General features: G+C 39.3%; 1 protein-coding gene across 2 annotated transcripts in view; it reads right to left on the reverse strand.

The window, feature by feature from the left end:
* cntn4 (contactin 4) overlaps window positions 1-17,787 on the reverse strand; it is a 163,069-nt gene that overhangs the window by 107,139 nt on the left and 38,143 nt on the right. For both annotated transcript variants that reach the window (XM_078247710.1, XM_078247709.1), the window contains exon 3: window positions 2,931-3,063. In XM_078247710.1, coding sequence (XP_078103836.1) covers window positions 2,931-3,063 — 133 coding nt within the window. The remainder of the gene's footprint in view (window positions 1-2,930; window positions 3,064-17,787) is intronic.

Genomic DNA, 17,787 nt, shown 5'->3' on the forward strand with positions numbered 1-17,787 from the left:
CACATGCTCTGTCTCATTTTTCTCTCTCTCTACCCCTCTTACATTATACACACACACACTGAGTTATTCCTCAGAGGAGTTAGATACTTGTTGTATAGCCTAACAATGTTAGTTGAAAAAAACATTTGCAGATGCTTAGACCCAGCGGGCAAGCAGCAGTGTTACATAAAAAAATAGCAGTATCATTTGTCCAGAAGCTCAACATTTCAGTACTGACCACTCGGGAACTGGTATCAGTTCATCACCGGTTCTCAATACCCATCCCTATCTGCAGTTAATGAACTTTGAACATGATTTTCGTGTTGTCCTCCTGTTGAAACACATCTTTAGAAGGCTGCAGCTGCTCTGACAGGACCGCAATGCAACCTTGACAGGAAACAGCTGATTAGGTCATCCTCTAAACTGGCTCAATCCGAAGTATTAAATGTACCAATCTTTCCAAATCTCACCCCAGCAATTTCAGTGAGCAAACATGATGGATTTAAGCTTTTACTTGCCAGAGATGCTGCAAAACAACAGTCTTTCAATAGACCAATGATCCATGTAAGGGGGAAATAAAGAGGGAAAAAACAGCTGCTCTTTGAACTTTGCAGCAGAAAAAAATGATGTATGAGCTGGGTGCATGCAAAGCTTAGGCTACAGATAGACAAGATGTTTCCAGCAGGGGGTTGAAAGGGAAAATCCCCCACAAAATAGATTTCATATAACACGTTCCTATGATCCTGATCAGCTCAGGCTTGACTTGCAAGGATGAACAAGTCTTTTCTAAAGCTAGAAACAACAGAGCCAAGACTTGACAAATCCTTGAAAATACCATTCAGAATGAATAGGGGTCTGAAGACACGACGACAATACCCAGCGCGATATTACAGGATACAAACATTTTTTCTGCTTTATTACTGTTTAAGAGTACAATGAAGTGAAGCACATTTGAAAGTAGAAGCTCCAAACATTTTTGGAGTCCTCAAAGTCCTGGTCAGTGGGGCAGGCTTTGTCAGATGAGAAACGTTCCAGTTTTCCAGTTTTAGAACAAAGTGTTGTGTATGGATTAAACTAAGAGATTTACTCTGGCTCGGTCCCTCTCTCCTGTTTTTTCTTCTTAGCTTCCTCCGTCAACATCTTTTTCGGTCTTCTTTGCAACTGCCATGATGTCCGTTGCGGCTGCTGAACCCGGTTCTTTTGCCCGCTTGCCTGGTTCTGGCACGAAACTGGCGCCGCTGGGCCTGAAAACCTCCTCCCAGTGGTCCAAGTAGCCTGTGCTAGATGTGTAGACGCCAACATTCCCCCGGTACTCGACGCTCCCAGAACCAGTCCTGGCAGCACGGCTGACACCAAGCTAACTAGCTGATGGCCTAAATTTAGCAACAAGTAAAGCTTTCTGTCCATCAGGAAACTCCGTACATCAACGACAGTGGAGGCAGAGCATCAGAGGGCATCAGAGGGAAAACCCAAAAACATTTTCTCCGTGAAATATGATGTTATTGTATATTTTTTGTAAATTTGTAAATTCTATTGTATTGTTATACTGTATACTTAACCGTATTATTCTTACTGTCCTTTCTCTTTTTATTCTTTACATGTTAAGTGTTGTACTTTGAGAGCAAAGATTAACCGGAGTCAAATTCCTTGTTTGTTTACGCAAACCTGGCCAATAAAGCTGATTCTGATTCTGAATTCAGTGTTATTGCTATAAAGCGTTACGCACTTCTCTCAAGTGAGAATGAAAGAGGCACAATTCTCAGTGTAGCATCAAATGACTTTAAAGCTGTTATTTTAAGATAATAATAATAATATTGCAATGTTGCTTTAAGTTAGAACTTGCTTTACTTCGAACAGTTACAATATTTAAAGTGCTCATATTATGCTCATTTTCAGCTCATTGTATTTAGAGGTTGTACCAGAATAGGTTTATGTGGTTTAATTTTCATAAAACACCATATTTTTGTTGTACTGCACATTTCTACAGCTCCTCTTTTCACCCTGTGTGTTGAGCTCTCTGTTTTAGCTACAGATTGTGCAGCTTGTGCATAGCACCAGAGACACAAAAAGTGATTTTTTTTCATAATATGGGCACTTTAAGTAACCTACTGTCTATACTTTAACACATCAGAGTAGTATAACTTCTACTAAAGAAAAGCATCTGAACACTTCTTCTATTACTGCACTCTATGGAATGCCAGGGGTTAATGGATGTGGCTGAGTCTGTACCCACACAAGGGGATTTATCAGTGTTTCAGTATAAAGCATCACTTATTGGTTGAGTTGGAAATAACATGAACATGCTTTCCAACGATGAGTCTTCCAACTGTTCCCTTTTATTGGTATACTCAGAGCTGCCAACATGAGAAGAGGGATTGTTTAGGACAAGATTGAGACATTTGCCAGTGATAGGTTGTCTAAAAATGAAGGATGTTGACATTGTCAGCCGTATAAAAGCAAGCTGCATTGATGGGGAGGACAGAGGGCGACAGATGACGACCTGCAGTCACACTCACCTATATATATACCGTAGTATAGTCTATATACACGACGCTCCACGGATTTGTCGGAAATTCCGCCTTATGTCCTTCTTTTTGTTACCTTATGCTTTCTTTGTGTTGAAATTTTAAACTCCAGTCGATTTATGAGGACTATGGTTAACTGCTCCTCAGACAGACTATCTGTCCAATCTGAGGTTTCTGTTGAACGACTAACATAACCTTTAAATGTACACGTTCCGCCAAAACAAGTTCCTTCCCGAGGCTATTTTGCAGCGGCACCGGGGTCCGTCCGGCACGTATCGCCGCCCAAGACGATTGTGATTGGTTTAAAGAAATGCCAATAAACCAGAGCACGTTTTTCTCCCATCCCGGAATGCTATGTATACTAGCCAGACCCTCCTCCTCCACAGCGCTGTGGAGGAAGGTCTGGCAATGCGAGACTACACTCACCGGTACATGGGTGGTGGGCTTCCCTGGGCTTCACAGCTGAACACCACCTCCCTGTTCTTCTCCACGGTCTCCACAGGATACACGATGCTGCCAGGCTGCTTGGTGAAGACAGGACTCTGCAGGACACTGCTCACTGTAGGACAACAGGAAAGAGAACACAGCTGACTTTAAACTTACACAGTTTGAACAAAAAAGAAGAAGCCAATTAGTCGGTGGCAGAAACAGGTTGATGCTGCTTTAAATGTTTACAAGGGCAAAAAAACACAAGCAGACAAAACATATCAATTTGAAATGCCTGTCACTACGCCACGGCCCTGAGAAGAATGATTTGAAGTGAGACGTGTCTTCAATGGCTATTTAGGTGGTAATAGGATATAGAGCCTGATTTATGGTGAACAATTGTCTAGAAAAATGCCCTCATTCACTTCTGTCAACCTGCTTTTATTTGCTCATTTTTTTATTTAATTGCCCAGAGATGTTAGGATAATGTGTCCATGCAGAGGTGTAATCAGCTGGTTTCATGTGGTTAGAGCTCTTTGTTGTAAATGACACAACAGAAGTCTCAGTTACTCCATTAAGGCACCGTTAACACAGTGTGCGTCTTGTGCATGGCTTTAGAAAGTATCGATGGTGCTTTAAAAAAATTAAAATGAATGACTTAATCACTACTTTGTCTTTGTCATAGCTTAATTGTTCTTATTCTTTAAAGTCGAGGGGTCCAGAATCAGCCAGATTTACTGCTATTTGATATTAGTCTGTTCTATTTATGTATATTAATTAGCCTTTTTTTGCATTGACAGTTGTATCCAGTTGAAAGTAAACAGAGATCTTAGATATTTTGCCAATCTGAAATCTAGAAAAAGAAAGACAAAAGTAGAAGAAGACAAAGAACAAGAAATACTAACCAAAATAATGTCATGCTTTCCTTCACAGTGAGTGGCCATTCGTGTGTGAAACTGATAGTACAGTACTTGGGGTAGCTTCATAGGGGATTTGTGTGAGAGAAAATATTTCATAATTGAACTAAGATTGTATTTGTTCTGGGGCTGTCTTGGTGAAACAATTAAGGTGCTCCTCCTCTTCATTGGTGGTGATTGGGGTGAGTAATATGTGTAAATGTGTGAGAGGGAAGATACATCTGTAAGTTTGTGGGAGGGAAGATTAATACATTATGACAAAGAAAAGAGAAAAAGAAAGTCAGAGAAGGAAAAATAATTGTTCTGAGATAATAAAAAAGAAAGACATTGTGTCCATCATACGAGCTTCAATAGAAGAGAATAGTAGACAAGGGCACGTAATGTGACTGTGGGGAATATCATTATATATCATTATATGGGCGCAGGTGCATTTGCTATTTAAACCACGTGGGCGCTGGACGGGAAATTGACAACTGCGTCGGTGTTGAACTGGCAAAGACACTTGCGTCGGGCTTTGCGTCGGGCTTTGCGCTGCGCTGCGTCGGGTGCAAGATAGGACCGTAGGTCTCAATCTACACTAGAACATGAGAAGTGACAGCTGGTCTCACGACATGTATGCTATGAGCCCTAGAGCCTTCAACAGTACAGCTAAATCATAGTCTAAAAGTGTGGGAGTCAAGGCCGGATGATTAATATATTATCAGGAAGTAAAGTCTTACTTTGCCCTTCCCTTCCTTATTGAGTTTCCATGTCCAAGTGGTGCAGGATATGGCTTCATGAAGCCTTTTTTGACCAGGAAGTTCACTAGTAATTAAATCTGAGCTGTGACAGGAGGACGGCGGTCACAGTTGGACAGCTGTATTTGTGACATTTATTGAGTGTTCCTCGGGAAAATAAAATAAAATCTGCAGAGCTCCACAGTCGGTATTAAAGATGATTCATTTAATCCATTTTGAGAACCTCTCCTCATTTATTACTGAACCGGACCCATTTTAAGTGTCCATGTGTTTACTGGGGGAACTCAAATGACTATAAATTAAGTCATAACAGATGGACTAAATTATTACATGGATGATTAATCAAATCAATGAGCTGCTCATTTCATTAATGATATACTTCAGGTCATAATTTTTTAAGTCAATACTGGATTAATTTACTACTCTTTAATAACAATACTACTACTACTACTACTACTACTACTACTAATACTACTACTAATAATAATAATAATAATTATAATTATAATAGGAATAATATTTAGCCTATTATTATTTCATTTCAATTTCTTTTTGGTTATACCATTCATACTTTTTGCATGTTTTAAAAACTATATGTATTTATATATGAGTCAATTTGTCTTCTTTTAAAGCAAACTATATGCAGTATAATATTGTTATAATGTACAAGTATGCAGTGTAAGAAATGTAATCGTTGCACGTTTGCAATACATTTTATAAGGGAGAATCAAATGTAGAAAAGATCTAACATTTATTTTGACATGACGTCTTTAAAGCTATAGTGTGTAGTTTCTGTCGCCCCCATGAGGAATTTTAAGTAATGACAACAACACTGTCTGTATGTTCACATGATACAAGCCTTCCGTGATCGCGCACCGGTCTAGGACGAGATATCCTGGCTTTTAGTCTTAAATCAAACTCTAAAATCTTTGGATCCTACATTTCCCATGATGCAACTCAATAGGATTTTTCATTAGACTAAAAAAATTTAAATTACTTTTGATAAAATTATATTAATAAGAATAATTCCAATTCACATTGCACATAAACAGTTCTCCCTACTCTGTGTTCTCATGAACCATACGAAAAGCTACGAAAAGATAAGCACTGTAATTTATATGATTTCCATGTTTAGTTTTTGCTGTGCGCATCACATTGACTGTTGTATAAGAACGCGGCTGGCCGCGTAGGGAGGAGGTCGGGGTAATAGTGGGTGATGGGTGGGCGTTAACTTTTTACAGTCTATGGCGTTAATACACAGGACTTTCAAGCCAGGGAGTGGTGTTCACTTCCCAGGGAAAACAAAAGACTTTCACCCAGGAAATGCGTGTTCCTTGGGAGTGTTTTAATCCAAACTACGATCTTTTACCTAAACTTAACTAGTCGTTTCAATGCCTAAACTTAACTTTCGTCGTCGCATAATGCTCACTTTTTCTTGCCTAATCTAAACCGCAATCTCCCATAACTACCAGCAGCTCGCGGTGCTCTGTACCAGGCACACAGTCATCTATTCTCGGGTAACTGAACCACCAGCTATCGCTGACCTGACAGAGCACCATGCGGAGCACCGTTGCCGGTGTCGCAGAGCTCTGTAGTGGCTAAACACATCTGCTATCATCTGCTATCAACTGCCGCTGATACGACGAGCTGTGGCGGAGGTCTGTAGCCAGCATCACAAAGCTCTGTAGCGGCTTAAACAACTAGCAACTGCTAGTAGCTCCGAGCCGAAGTCACGTGACCAGCCGGCGGTCTCCTAGTTTTTGTATATCATATGTTTTAGTATGCATAACTTTTGTATGATATCATACAAACATACAAACCCGTTCATGAGAATACGTTGAATACTGTAACTACCATACAGTTGTCCACATTCTTTTGAATTTAGTATAGATATTTGTGGCCTCTGGATAATAATTACTAACGATCTTCTTGACCCTTTATATAGCACCATCGTTAGGTCAAAATATCCTATTTACAAACTCTTTGATCCTTAAGAAGCTTTCTTCACATCCAATGACAGGATTTCTTTGAAATTTGCGGTTTACGTTTCAGTTCCCTGATATTGTGATTCTGAATTCTTATTTATCATCTCCATCAGGTCAAAACTTCTAAGCTAACCACTGATATTGGACAATTCTGTAAAACCTTATATTGCATTTAAATACAATCAGTGGTAGAACAAAGGTCTTTTGTGTATACTTCCTCCACAATGGCGATCACAACCAGTAATTTTGTCTCCAAACTACAGAAACTTTTAAGCAACATGAAGCTTCCACATTGTGTTGTGAAAGTAGTGACAGATCTATGCAGAGCTGTATAGGATAACATGCACAGGGTAATGCATAATTCAAAGAACTGCTCAATAGGCAATCTAATTCAAGAAAATATCTCCATGCACACCTTACAGCATCAGAGTATGCTTCCAATCTCCAGGAGCATTCAAACATCATGCTAAATCTACAATAGTATGGGGCTAAGATAACACATGTAAAGGTACCACCTCTGAAATCTACATAAATCATGAGGGTGATATAATAACAAGCTTCTAAAGATACCCGTAGATTCAGCCATTGATGCTCTGATGATCAGAGCTTGGCTGGCTAAAAAATCACACAAAATATTCAATATTTTAAATTGTAATCATTGTGACTACAACTCTCAGAGAGAGATGCTTAGTTTTGCTCAGAAATGCCTTTTAGCCATTAACCAACATCCCTCCAAAAGAGGATTTATATTTAAAACTATACAGCAGCTCATCTTTTCTCCTTGTATTTATTTCTGGCATGTGTTAGTTGATTCCCAATCATTCAGTAGTACAGTAATTACTCAGCTCGTTTGAGGACACAGCTAATCTTATCTGTCTTTTCAATATTTTGGTGACAAATAGCCCACTATGCTTGCAGTAACCTCATCAATTTTTGGTAAAAAAAAAAAAAAAATGAATTGACTGTGTGTTCATTGCCTAAATGCAACAGTGCACCATTCGTAATGACAATACTGATTGTCCCACAATAGCCGGCATGGTCTCATTCTGTAGTCATTTTATGACTGCAATCGTGGCCTTCAGTCAAGTCAAGGACTTTCCAACTTAAATGCACTTAACAAACCTTGTGGTGTATCCACTATCAGCAAGACAAAAAGAAGAAAAAAAATCATGTAAAAGGTAGAAAATGGCAGAGAATATGTTACTCACTAAAATACAGAAGAGATTGAATTGGGGACTGAGGGGCCAAAAACAAACAGCAGCTGTAAAAAAAATAAAATAAGCTAATATCCCCAACAGGCTTCATTGATCCCATTAATCCACACCTGTCAGAATAAAAAACAATGCTCTGTGTCAGTTGATAAAGGGACAGACATTCTAAATTACTCAATTTTATATTCAGTGAAGATAATATCGTTATTACTCATAAATCACAAGAGCTATATTCAATGTGACATGCTGTGAAAATGTCTGTGAAATCATCTCCACAGATATGGCCAGTCCTTTGTATTGTGGTCTTATGCCAAATGTGATATATCATGTGCTAAATAAACATAGTATATATTTTTACGGGTGCAGTTTTGATTATAAAGGCATATTAATCTTAATCCAGTCAGCATGCAGGCCTTATGCTCCCTTTTTTTGCTGTGCAATTTTTCAAGGCATAACAAGGTATTGGCTGCATGCATAGTAGTGTTGTAACGCAGACCTACTATCTGTATCTATTTGTTTATTTCACAAAAATCTGTTATGGGATGTGGATCGGAAATGGGTGTGGCTTACTGGAGCTCGACAGAAATCTTCTAAACTGCATGTTTATTTTCTGTGTTGTTGAAGTATACAAAATAACAGAATGTTTCAACCCTATGACTACATGAATCGAATAATATATCCCCATTTGAATTTGAACCCAACCTTTAAAAGAAGAAAAACACATACATAACAAAAAATAAATATTAAATGATCAAAAAAAGCTATTGAATAAAGGGGGATATAATAACTCATTGAGCCAAAAGTAAAACCTTGTGGGAAGATGAAATACAATTGGTTTGAAGATTCCTAAAAAGCTCCACTTTGCTGAAATTGTTTCATTTGCGTTTAGTTGACCAACAGCAAGCCATCTCGACAGCGCTGACCTTTGGAAGGTACAGTAGCTATTGTAGCTTATTAGCTGTTATGCACCACTCACTGTTATTTAATCACCTCTGTTGAAGTAAACTGCTCAATGAGCAATCGTTTGTAGACAGCTATGAGACAGGAGTCAATGGTATAAATGATTATTTGTGAACAAAAGCAGCTAGAAACTTCCCTCTTATCCGTCTCAGAAGAAGCTGTTTGGCATGTCCTATGCAGTGCTGAACAGAACAGAAGTAGGTCACCATTAAAATCCAAACCCTATGTTTCTCTAACACTCAGGGACCTTTACCAGGCGTCCCAGTAGGCCTCATACACCTGCGACTGGCTTTTCTCTTCTCACTGTTACAACTCGAGTCATCTGCATGCTACTCAGCCCAAAGCACCAGGTTTGTGCCACAGGGAATACCCCCCCAGCACTGGAAATTGGCTGTTGCCTACAATATGGTGACGTTCAAAGATTAATAAACCTAAAAAGGGATGCAAAATATGTACAAATGTAGGAAAAGTCTTTGATCTTTACAGTCCTTACTTTTCTCTGTGACAGTCTGAGAATTCGTTCTCTCATCTGAATGTATTATAGTCGACTATTTATTTTGGTACTTAAAAGATACTTGTTTTGGTACTTAGCGGACTTTACGGGCCGCTATTCATCCTAAGATCAGAGGCCTTTTTTATACTGCACTTCTTTTATATTCTGTAACCTTTTACTGACATATTTGCCTTCTCAAAATCTTCACTATAATATTAGGTATCATTAAATGTCAACCTGAGCCAACACACACACACACACACACACACACACACACACACACACACACACACACACATAGTGCGTGGCACTATCTTTGTGGGGACCTGTCATTGACATAATGCATTCCCTAGCCCCTTACCCTAACCTTAACCATCACAACTAAATGCCTAACCTTAACCCTTACCCTCACCCTAACCAGAACCTAATTCTAACCCTAATCCTAAAATCAAGTCTTAACCCTCAAACAGCCCTTTAAAGTTGTGGGGTCCAGCATTTTGGCCCCAAAAAGCTGTCCGGACCCCACAAGTATACTGTATTCCCTGTTTTTGGACCCCACGAATATGGTTAAACAAGAACACACACACACACACACACACACACACACACACACACACACACACACACACACACACACAGCTACGTTCACAGCTAACTGCTAACTTAACTCAGCGTCACACACATGCTCTCTGTCTCATTTCTCTCTCTCTCTACCCCTCTTACATTATACACACACACAGTGAGTTATTCCTCAGAGGAGTTAGATACTTGTTGTATAGCCTAACAATGTTAGTTGAAAAAAACATTCCCAGATGCTTAGACCCAGCGGGCAAGCAGCAGTGTTACATAAAAAAATAGCAGTATCATTTGTCCAGAAGCTCAACATTTCAGTACTGACCACTCGGGAACTGGTATCAGTTCATCACCGGTTCTCAATACCCATCCCTATCTGCAGTTAATGAACTTTGAACATGATTTTCGTGTTGTCCTCTTGTTGAAACACATCTTTAGAAGGCTGCAGCTGCTCTGACAGGACCGCAATGCAACCTTGACAGGAAACAGCTGATTAGGTCATCCTCTAAACTGGCTCAAGCCAAAGTATTAAATGTACCAATCTTTCCAAATCTCACCCCAGCAATTTCAGTGAGCAAACATGATGGATTTAAGCCTCCAATTTGACTCAATCAAAATCAGAAATATGTTTGTTTATTTTTAATTTTAAAATAAAAATTACCCCAAAATTAGATGGATTCCACACAATGCTCTTCACACATACACTTCATGATTACTTCCTTTATTGAATTTTGAATGTTTTATTCAAGTTTTAGCATTTCAAAAAAATTAGTTTCAAAACTGTATTCTGACTAAACTTTGACTCTTTGAAGTCTCTGATTATCCATCAACATAAGTTCCTCTAATGTTAGTCTAAATATTTCATAATTTCTGCTTTTTTAACTAAAAAATGAGGTAGAATTTCCTACAAATGAGGATTATTGTCCATGAATTCCAAAATAAGTGTAAACCTAGTGGTAATAACTTGGTGTTAGTGGTGTTTGGTGGTTGGGTAACAAAAGCATCAAAAACATTTTAAAAAAAAGCAACAAAAACAGAAAAAAGCATCAAAAGTGTCAAAGGAAGGGATATAACATTTTTAACCTTGACCCGGGAAGACAACAAGTGCGCAATCGATGAGAAGACAACACAAGGGTTAAGCTTTTACTTGCCAGAGATGCTGCAAAACAACAGTCTTTCAATAGACCAATGATCCATGTAAGGGGGAAATAAAGAGGGAAAAAACAGCTGCTCTTTGAACTTTGCAGCAGAAAAAAATGATGTATGAGCTGGGTGCATGCAAAGCTTAGGCTACAGATAGACAAGACGTTTCCAGCAGGGGGTTGAAAGGGAAAATCCCCCACAAAATAGATTTCATATAACACATTCCTATGATCCTGATCAGCTCAGGCTTGACTTGCAAGGTTGAACATTTAAATATATTCTTTATTCTGTCTGTGATTTGGTTCATTTGTGACATACGGTAGGATCATTACTGTATTGCTATGAACATGAATGGCCAGGAAATACATAGACAGATTAACAAACATGACATCAGTTAGCAAAATTGAATTAGGTGATAAGATCAAACCTGGGTCAACTCAGTTGTGCAAAATGCACCAGAAATGGAATGCCTATTTAATTGTGAACAGAAAGAAATGACACAACAGTTTTAATGAAATTGTATAATTAGGGTTTGACGTGCATGCTCCAGCATTTATCAGCTGTGAATACATTATATACAGAAATTATAGGAATTTAAGGAAAATTAATTTAAGAGTTTCGGAAAATGTATTACCAGAAAAGTCAACGTGAAACAACAGGCTAGAAACTAAAACTACCGAGTCAAATATCAAACACCCAAGACAACTACCACACAATTAAAAAACGTTTTCATTGTCTTTGAGAAAGTTGACCTCCCTTGAGCACCTTCTTAAAGGAAGTATTAGATGTACACTTTACAAACACTTTGTCCTTAGGGCCTGAGTGATAGATTGCTATTTAAAGGGGAACTATGTAGTTTTTTTTTAGCTTAATTTACCTTAACTGAACAGCTTCGGAGTCATTGGAATGGTTATATGACTTTTTTCGGGTTGAATGGTGGTCGTCTCGCCCCCCCCCCCCAGCACCTGTGAGCAGAAAAACCACCCTTGCAACTTTTGGCCGGCGAGCCGCCAGCCTCAGCGTCAGGAAGTATCGCGTGATTTCAGGTCTCGCGATGTAACGAATTGCTTCATGGCACTGCACACATACGCCCATTCAGGAACCGGCTACCAAGGTAGTGATGGAGTTTTTCACACTATCGTCATGGCTGAGCCAGCAAAAAAGAAGCAGAAAGCTAGGAAAGCATTGTCAGAGGAACAGAGAAAGAGGAAACGGTAGACTGACCGAGCGAGGAGTCAGACACAAGTAAACATAGGAGCTGCCAAATATCTATTCTGAAGCTGTAGGGGGGGCTCTATAGAGAACCCTGCCAGCAAAAAGCCAGAAAACAGCGAAGAAACGGCCAAAACTGCATAGTGCCCCTTTAACCTGGGGTCAAATTTGTCCCGAGGACGAGGAAATATGTTTTTAAACTAAATTGCCCAAAGATAACATGGATGCATGGATGTATTCCATACAACAATCTTCATAGGTAAAATCAATGATTACTTTCATTGAATTTTGGGTGTTTTATTCAGTTTTATAGCATTAAAAAACAAGTTTCAATGGTTTCAAAACAGTCTCCTGACTAAACTTTGACAGCTACCAGTCTGTGATTCACTCACCATCCTCTGATCTTAATTATTATGCAAAATAATTCATAATTTCTGCTTTTTTTAACTCAGAAATTAGGTAAAATGTCGTATGAACTAGGTTTATTGACCATGAATTTTAAAAAAAAAAGCGTTTAAAAAAAGTGACAAAAAAGTTTTAAAAAGCGTCAAAAAGATATGAAAAAAGTGAAAAAAAATAGATAATTTTCAATTTAGACCCAGAAGGTTCATGGTCAACGGGAAGACAACATAGGGGTTAATGTGATGTTATGATGGTTCCCTACGTCAAATTCTGTTATTTCCCTCTTCTAAATGGGTTCTTTATGCATATTGTTTTTTTTTCTTGATCAAATTTGCACTGGCCTTTTTCCACATTTTGAACACTTCTGCTTCTTTGATATTTTGATTTACAATACAAAATTCTTGTTTGGTATTCATATGGCCTCATATAATTTTTTAATAGCCTAGGAATCTAGACGCACCCTAGTGGCAGCAAATGTAATTTGCAGCCAGGGTCAGTCTAGCAATTCTCCGTTGGCTTGCGAGCTGGAAAAACCAAACTCTGGCCGGGCCAATCACATCGTGTATAGAGTCAGTGGGCGGGGCTTATGGCTGCTGCTGCTGGCGAACAGCGGTCTTTGGAATCGGCTTTGGACTCTGGAAGACTTGGAGTTCAGCTTTTCTTTGAGAAAAGAACAAAGAACGGCACTGAAGTCATTCTTAAAAAAGGAAGATGTGTTCGGAGTTTTGCCGACCGGATACGGCAAAAGTTTAATCTATCAACTAGCGTTGCTCTGGTTGGTTGTAGCGCTATCCTATTGCGTGCAGAGGGAATTTGAAAGACCACCGTTTATCCCGCCCCTCGGATTGAGCCCTGCCAATGGTGAGTTCCCAGACCAGACATCTTGATGTGGGTCTGGCTTGTCAGGCTAATTTTTTTAAGCTTTTTACATGACATTTCCATAATTATTGCTTTCACTGTTCTTACATTTGTCCTCAATATTGGCCGTATGTTGTCTAACGTCATATTGTTTTACTTTAAAGTTTTCTTTTAAAAATATTGACTTCTGACTATTGTCCTTGTTTGCATCAAGAGATGATATGATTTGTTTTCTTCAAGTTTATGAAAATATTTACAGTTTGGATATGAGACTTGGAATGGTTATTTGTCATTCCCATTACCCATCTAATCCATTATAAAGTAGAAAGAAAAAAAACATACATTTTTGTTATTACTATTCTAGAATAACTTGTATAGTACATATTGTTGTACATATATTTTTCTAATTGAAAGGATGTTTTATCAATTATTAATGGGGTGTTTCAGTTTTCGCTCTAGAATTTTGGTTCCTCTTTTTGATTGGTTGTTGTGGTCCATGTCTATAAAGATATGTTCCGCATTAGGAATTTGCTGCCCAGAACGTTGTGTCTCTAACAAACTCAGTGCTGACAGTGTCCCAGAATTCCTCCTCTTCTTTCACATGATGTCGTTTTCCTATGCAGCTGTCAGCAAGATGCGTTAGTTCAACGAGTTACAAAACAATGCACTGCATTCCATTATGCTGTCTGGACAAAAACGCATCATTGTTGCCATGATCCTGTGCAAAAGATTCAGTGGCACATATACTGCGCTGCAAAACGACCACCCCTGCGCTCATGGAGTGCCACTCCAACACGCGGTGCCACAGTCTTGAGTATACAGTACTGGGTCTCTGAAACTAATCTACTGAGGGCTGGCAGGTTGTAATGTCATCCAACAATGCAACAATCAAACAGCTATTCAGATGGTATCAGCATCTATCTTCTAAGAGCTGGATGAGAGATATTTTTGGACAGACTATTCGCTCACGGCTTAAGCTGGCCATAAAGGAGAAGATTACTGGCCTGAAAACCGTCTTGCACTGTCTCCATGCTTTCAGCCTGACCTGTTTGGAAAGGTTTTGCTACTATCTGAGCCACAATAGAACACCCACGGAGACGGGGTAAGCTATTCTGAGAAACGGGAAAAGGACATGTCAGGTCATCAATGTTAGAGTTCATCATGTGTGAAATGTGAAGTAGCCTGATGTGTTTTTATTGTTCGCTGTGGTTAGGTTAGCAGGAATAGAAAAGTGCTTTGACCTACAAAAAAAAAAAAGCACATAATGATTTTTGTTGTACAATTAGATAAGCACATTTTCTATCTCCAGAAATATGTATTTGGCATCACACAAAAAGATAAATGCAGTATATTATTTTTGCAGGAAGACAAATACAATCAGAGGAAACCCCTGACTCATGGTTTCCTGTATAATCCCTTTAAGTACTGTTTGGGCTTTGGAACATAATACTCTACAAAATGAATGCTTCCAAACTGACTTTTTGTTTGTTTTGTCCACCCCCAGTGCTCGTCTGCCAATACTATTAGGCATGCTGTAAAGTTATTGTGCATGGTTAGTGAACAGCATGGCACTCTAATGTGGCCATTTTAAAGTCTGCATTGCAAACACCGAGCCAATCAACTTTATAGGTAAACACACTGCACCAATGTGCTGTACATGAAGAGGTTCAACAACAAGAAACAAATCATATTTTCTTGTTCCATGGCCCTCTATCTAATTACAATGCATTTGAACAGTATAATTGGGCTGATGTTTTTTCCACTCAGACAGACATGTAGTCACAGTCCTCAGTAGGGTGAGTGAATCCCCCAGCGAAGTGACAAATGAGCATACAAGGATTATCATGTATGATGTAACACCTGCATAGCATCCAGGCAGCAACGCCTGGCATGACACAACAAAGAAGAGACCTCACATCCACATGTCCTCAGAATTTAACAACAAAGTATGTTGTTTGTAACTGCCCCTTCACAGTAACACATTTTCTGATCTTTCAGCAGAACATATTTTGTCTTTTCTTTCCAACAACGTTAATAACACTGTTGCAAAAAAAGGATGTTTGATAGGATGTTTTAGGTATATTGTGAGTAAAACTGCATAGCAGAAAATATCAGAGTGGATGATACCAGATTTCATAAAGGTGATTATTTATATTCTGTTGTAGCCCCTAGCACTGAAACAAGAAGGCACAGCCATAGCGAGCTGTGAGATGAAGAGGGACAGGCGGCAGGATGTACCCCTTTAACTGTACTGTGTCCTGTTGTGTGGGGAACCACTTGTGTGCAGCATGATAGCAGATCGCATTTGATATTACTATTTAATTAGTGACAACATGATGCGAGTTTGTTTGGCTGCACTGTAAACAGAAGTAGCTGCTCAAGAAGTGTTTGCTATAGTGTAGTCTTACACTGCACTTGCTGTTACCAGCCATGCTGTCGCAAAATCAACCAGGACTCAAATCTTAAGTATTAGAATTTTTGAATAGAGGACAAAAAAAATGAAACACTGTGGTTTGGGTTAAATTAAGTATTTGGTTAAGGTTAAGAACATTTGTGCCATAAATAAAACAATAACCACTTAGAGTTAGGGAAACCTGTTGTCAAACAAGCCGTGGCTGTCAATGAATCTTCTAAATTTGAATATCTATCTATAAATTGCAGGAAGGTCTATCTATCTATCTGTCTGTCTGTCTGTCTGTCTGTTATTCGCATATCTCTCGAACCGTTAGGCCGATGGATTTCAAACTTTACAGGTGTCTTGCTACGGGCACGAGTAAGCGCGAGTTTGACGTTGTTTGGATTAGAAATGCAAAAGATATCGTTAAATATACAGTATATCGGTAAAAGAAGCACGCACTGGCTTTTGCCGCTCTAGCTCCTGGCCACTCCCCCTCTCACCCTGCTCACTGACCAGACACAGAGAGGGTCGAAGAAAGCAGCAGAGCTTTGGCAGCTAAAATGTGAAATACACCTTACACCTATATACATGTGCAAAGTAGCACTACTTTGGACTGTCTTTGACTTTGAATGAACAAACGACAATTCCCGATTTTAGGGACGTTTCAGAATCGGCAGCAATACCACAGGCCAAGCAATCGGCCCGTTCCAAACAGGCACATTTTCAACAGGCACTGCACTAGTATATTAGAATTGTAAAAAACAAACTGCAAAAAATGCAGCACTATACATATACATATATATTCTTTTAACAAGTCATAATTCCTACATCTTGATCACTTGATCATACACATGTCAATTTGGGGCATTTGATGAAACAACTTTGCTGTGATCATCTCCACTGCCCGATTTTACTCTCTGTCAGACATTGATTTTGCTCATAGAATACAGAGCATGTCTCCTTTTCTGTAGTGGGATCATTATAGATAGCATCATAACTCTAGTTTTATGGTAGCAGGCAGAGCCCCTTAATGAGTTACCCTGCCTTTATTGTCCCATTATAGGTCAAAGCCTGCACGAAAAGTATGTGTTCAATCTGATAGCAGCTTATAGTCTGTCTGACAATCAGGCAAACTTTGGATTGCCTTGCATATTGTGTACTGGGATAGTCAAACACACATACAATAATTTCACAGATATGGGCTCTACGGCGTCCTGAAATTTAAATAAACACTGACGTTATTGTAATGAAAGAAAACTTTAATTAAAATTCACATCTTTAACATCATGGACAACATGAAGCCTCTGCTCTGGTGAAACATGTATTGTATGTGTGCCCTATGGGATGTGGATAGCAAACCCCTGTAGCTCAGCCTCTCCTCTCCTGTCCTTTCCGTGCCTGTGCCAGGAACATCTCACCAGTGTTCTTTTCCAGCCACTCAATTAGCATTGCCGTGTCGCTGAAAAACCCTACAAGCTGTCGGAAAACTGAAACTGGTGTATGATACACAGTCTTGTTTGTTCTACGGCCTCTGCGTGACAGTCCCATGAATCATGTATTTACTTGGGTTGCATGAGAGAGAAATGGCAACCCCGTCCACAAATACACATGGCGAACACTTCTTGTGCCTACAGACAACAGCAAGGTGATCTCGACTGATTCTACTCCAAACGGTCATGAATAAAACATGTCTTGATATGCATATCAAAAGGCAAGAGTTGACAAAGCAAAACAAAGATGTTGGGGCAGTGGAAAAAGGAAAGGAGAGTGCTTTCTCTTGAACCTGCTCTGAATCTCTAACACTGCCAATTAGCAAGAGCTTGGCTCGGAGGCCATATGGGGATGCCCTTCTCCTTCATCTTGATATAATTGCTCCTCCTGAGGAGGAGCAGGTGAGTGCACCTAGAGGCCTGCATCAGGTTACGCAGACATGTTCTTTAATTTCACGGGCTACAGCTGAGCTCTCAC

This window comes from Sander vitreus, chromosome 4, assembly GCF_031162955.1.
Source record: "Sander vitreus isolate 19-12246 chromosome 4, sanVit1, whole genome shotgun sequence".
NCBI classification, from domain to species: Eukaryota; Metazoa; Chordata; class Actinopteri; order Perciformes; family Percidae; genus Sander; species Sander vitreus.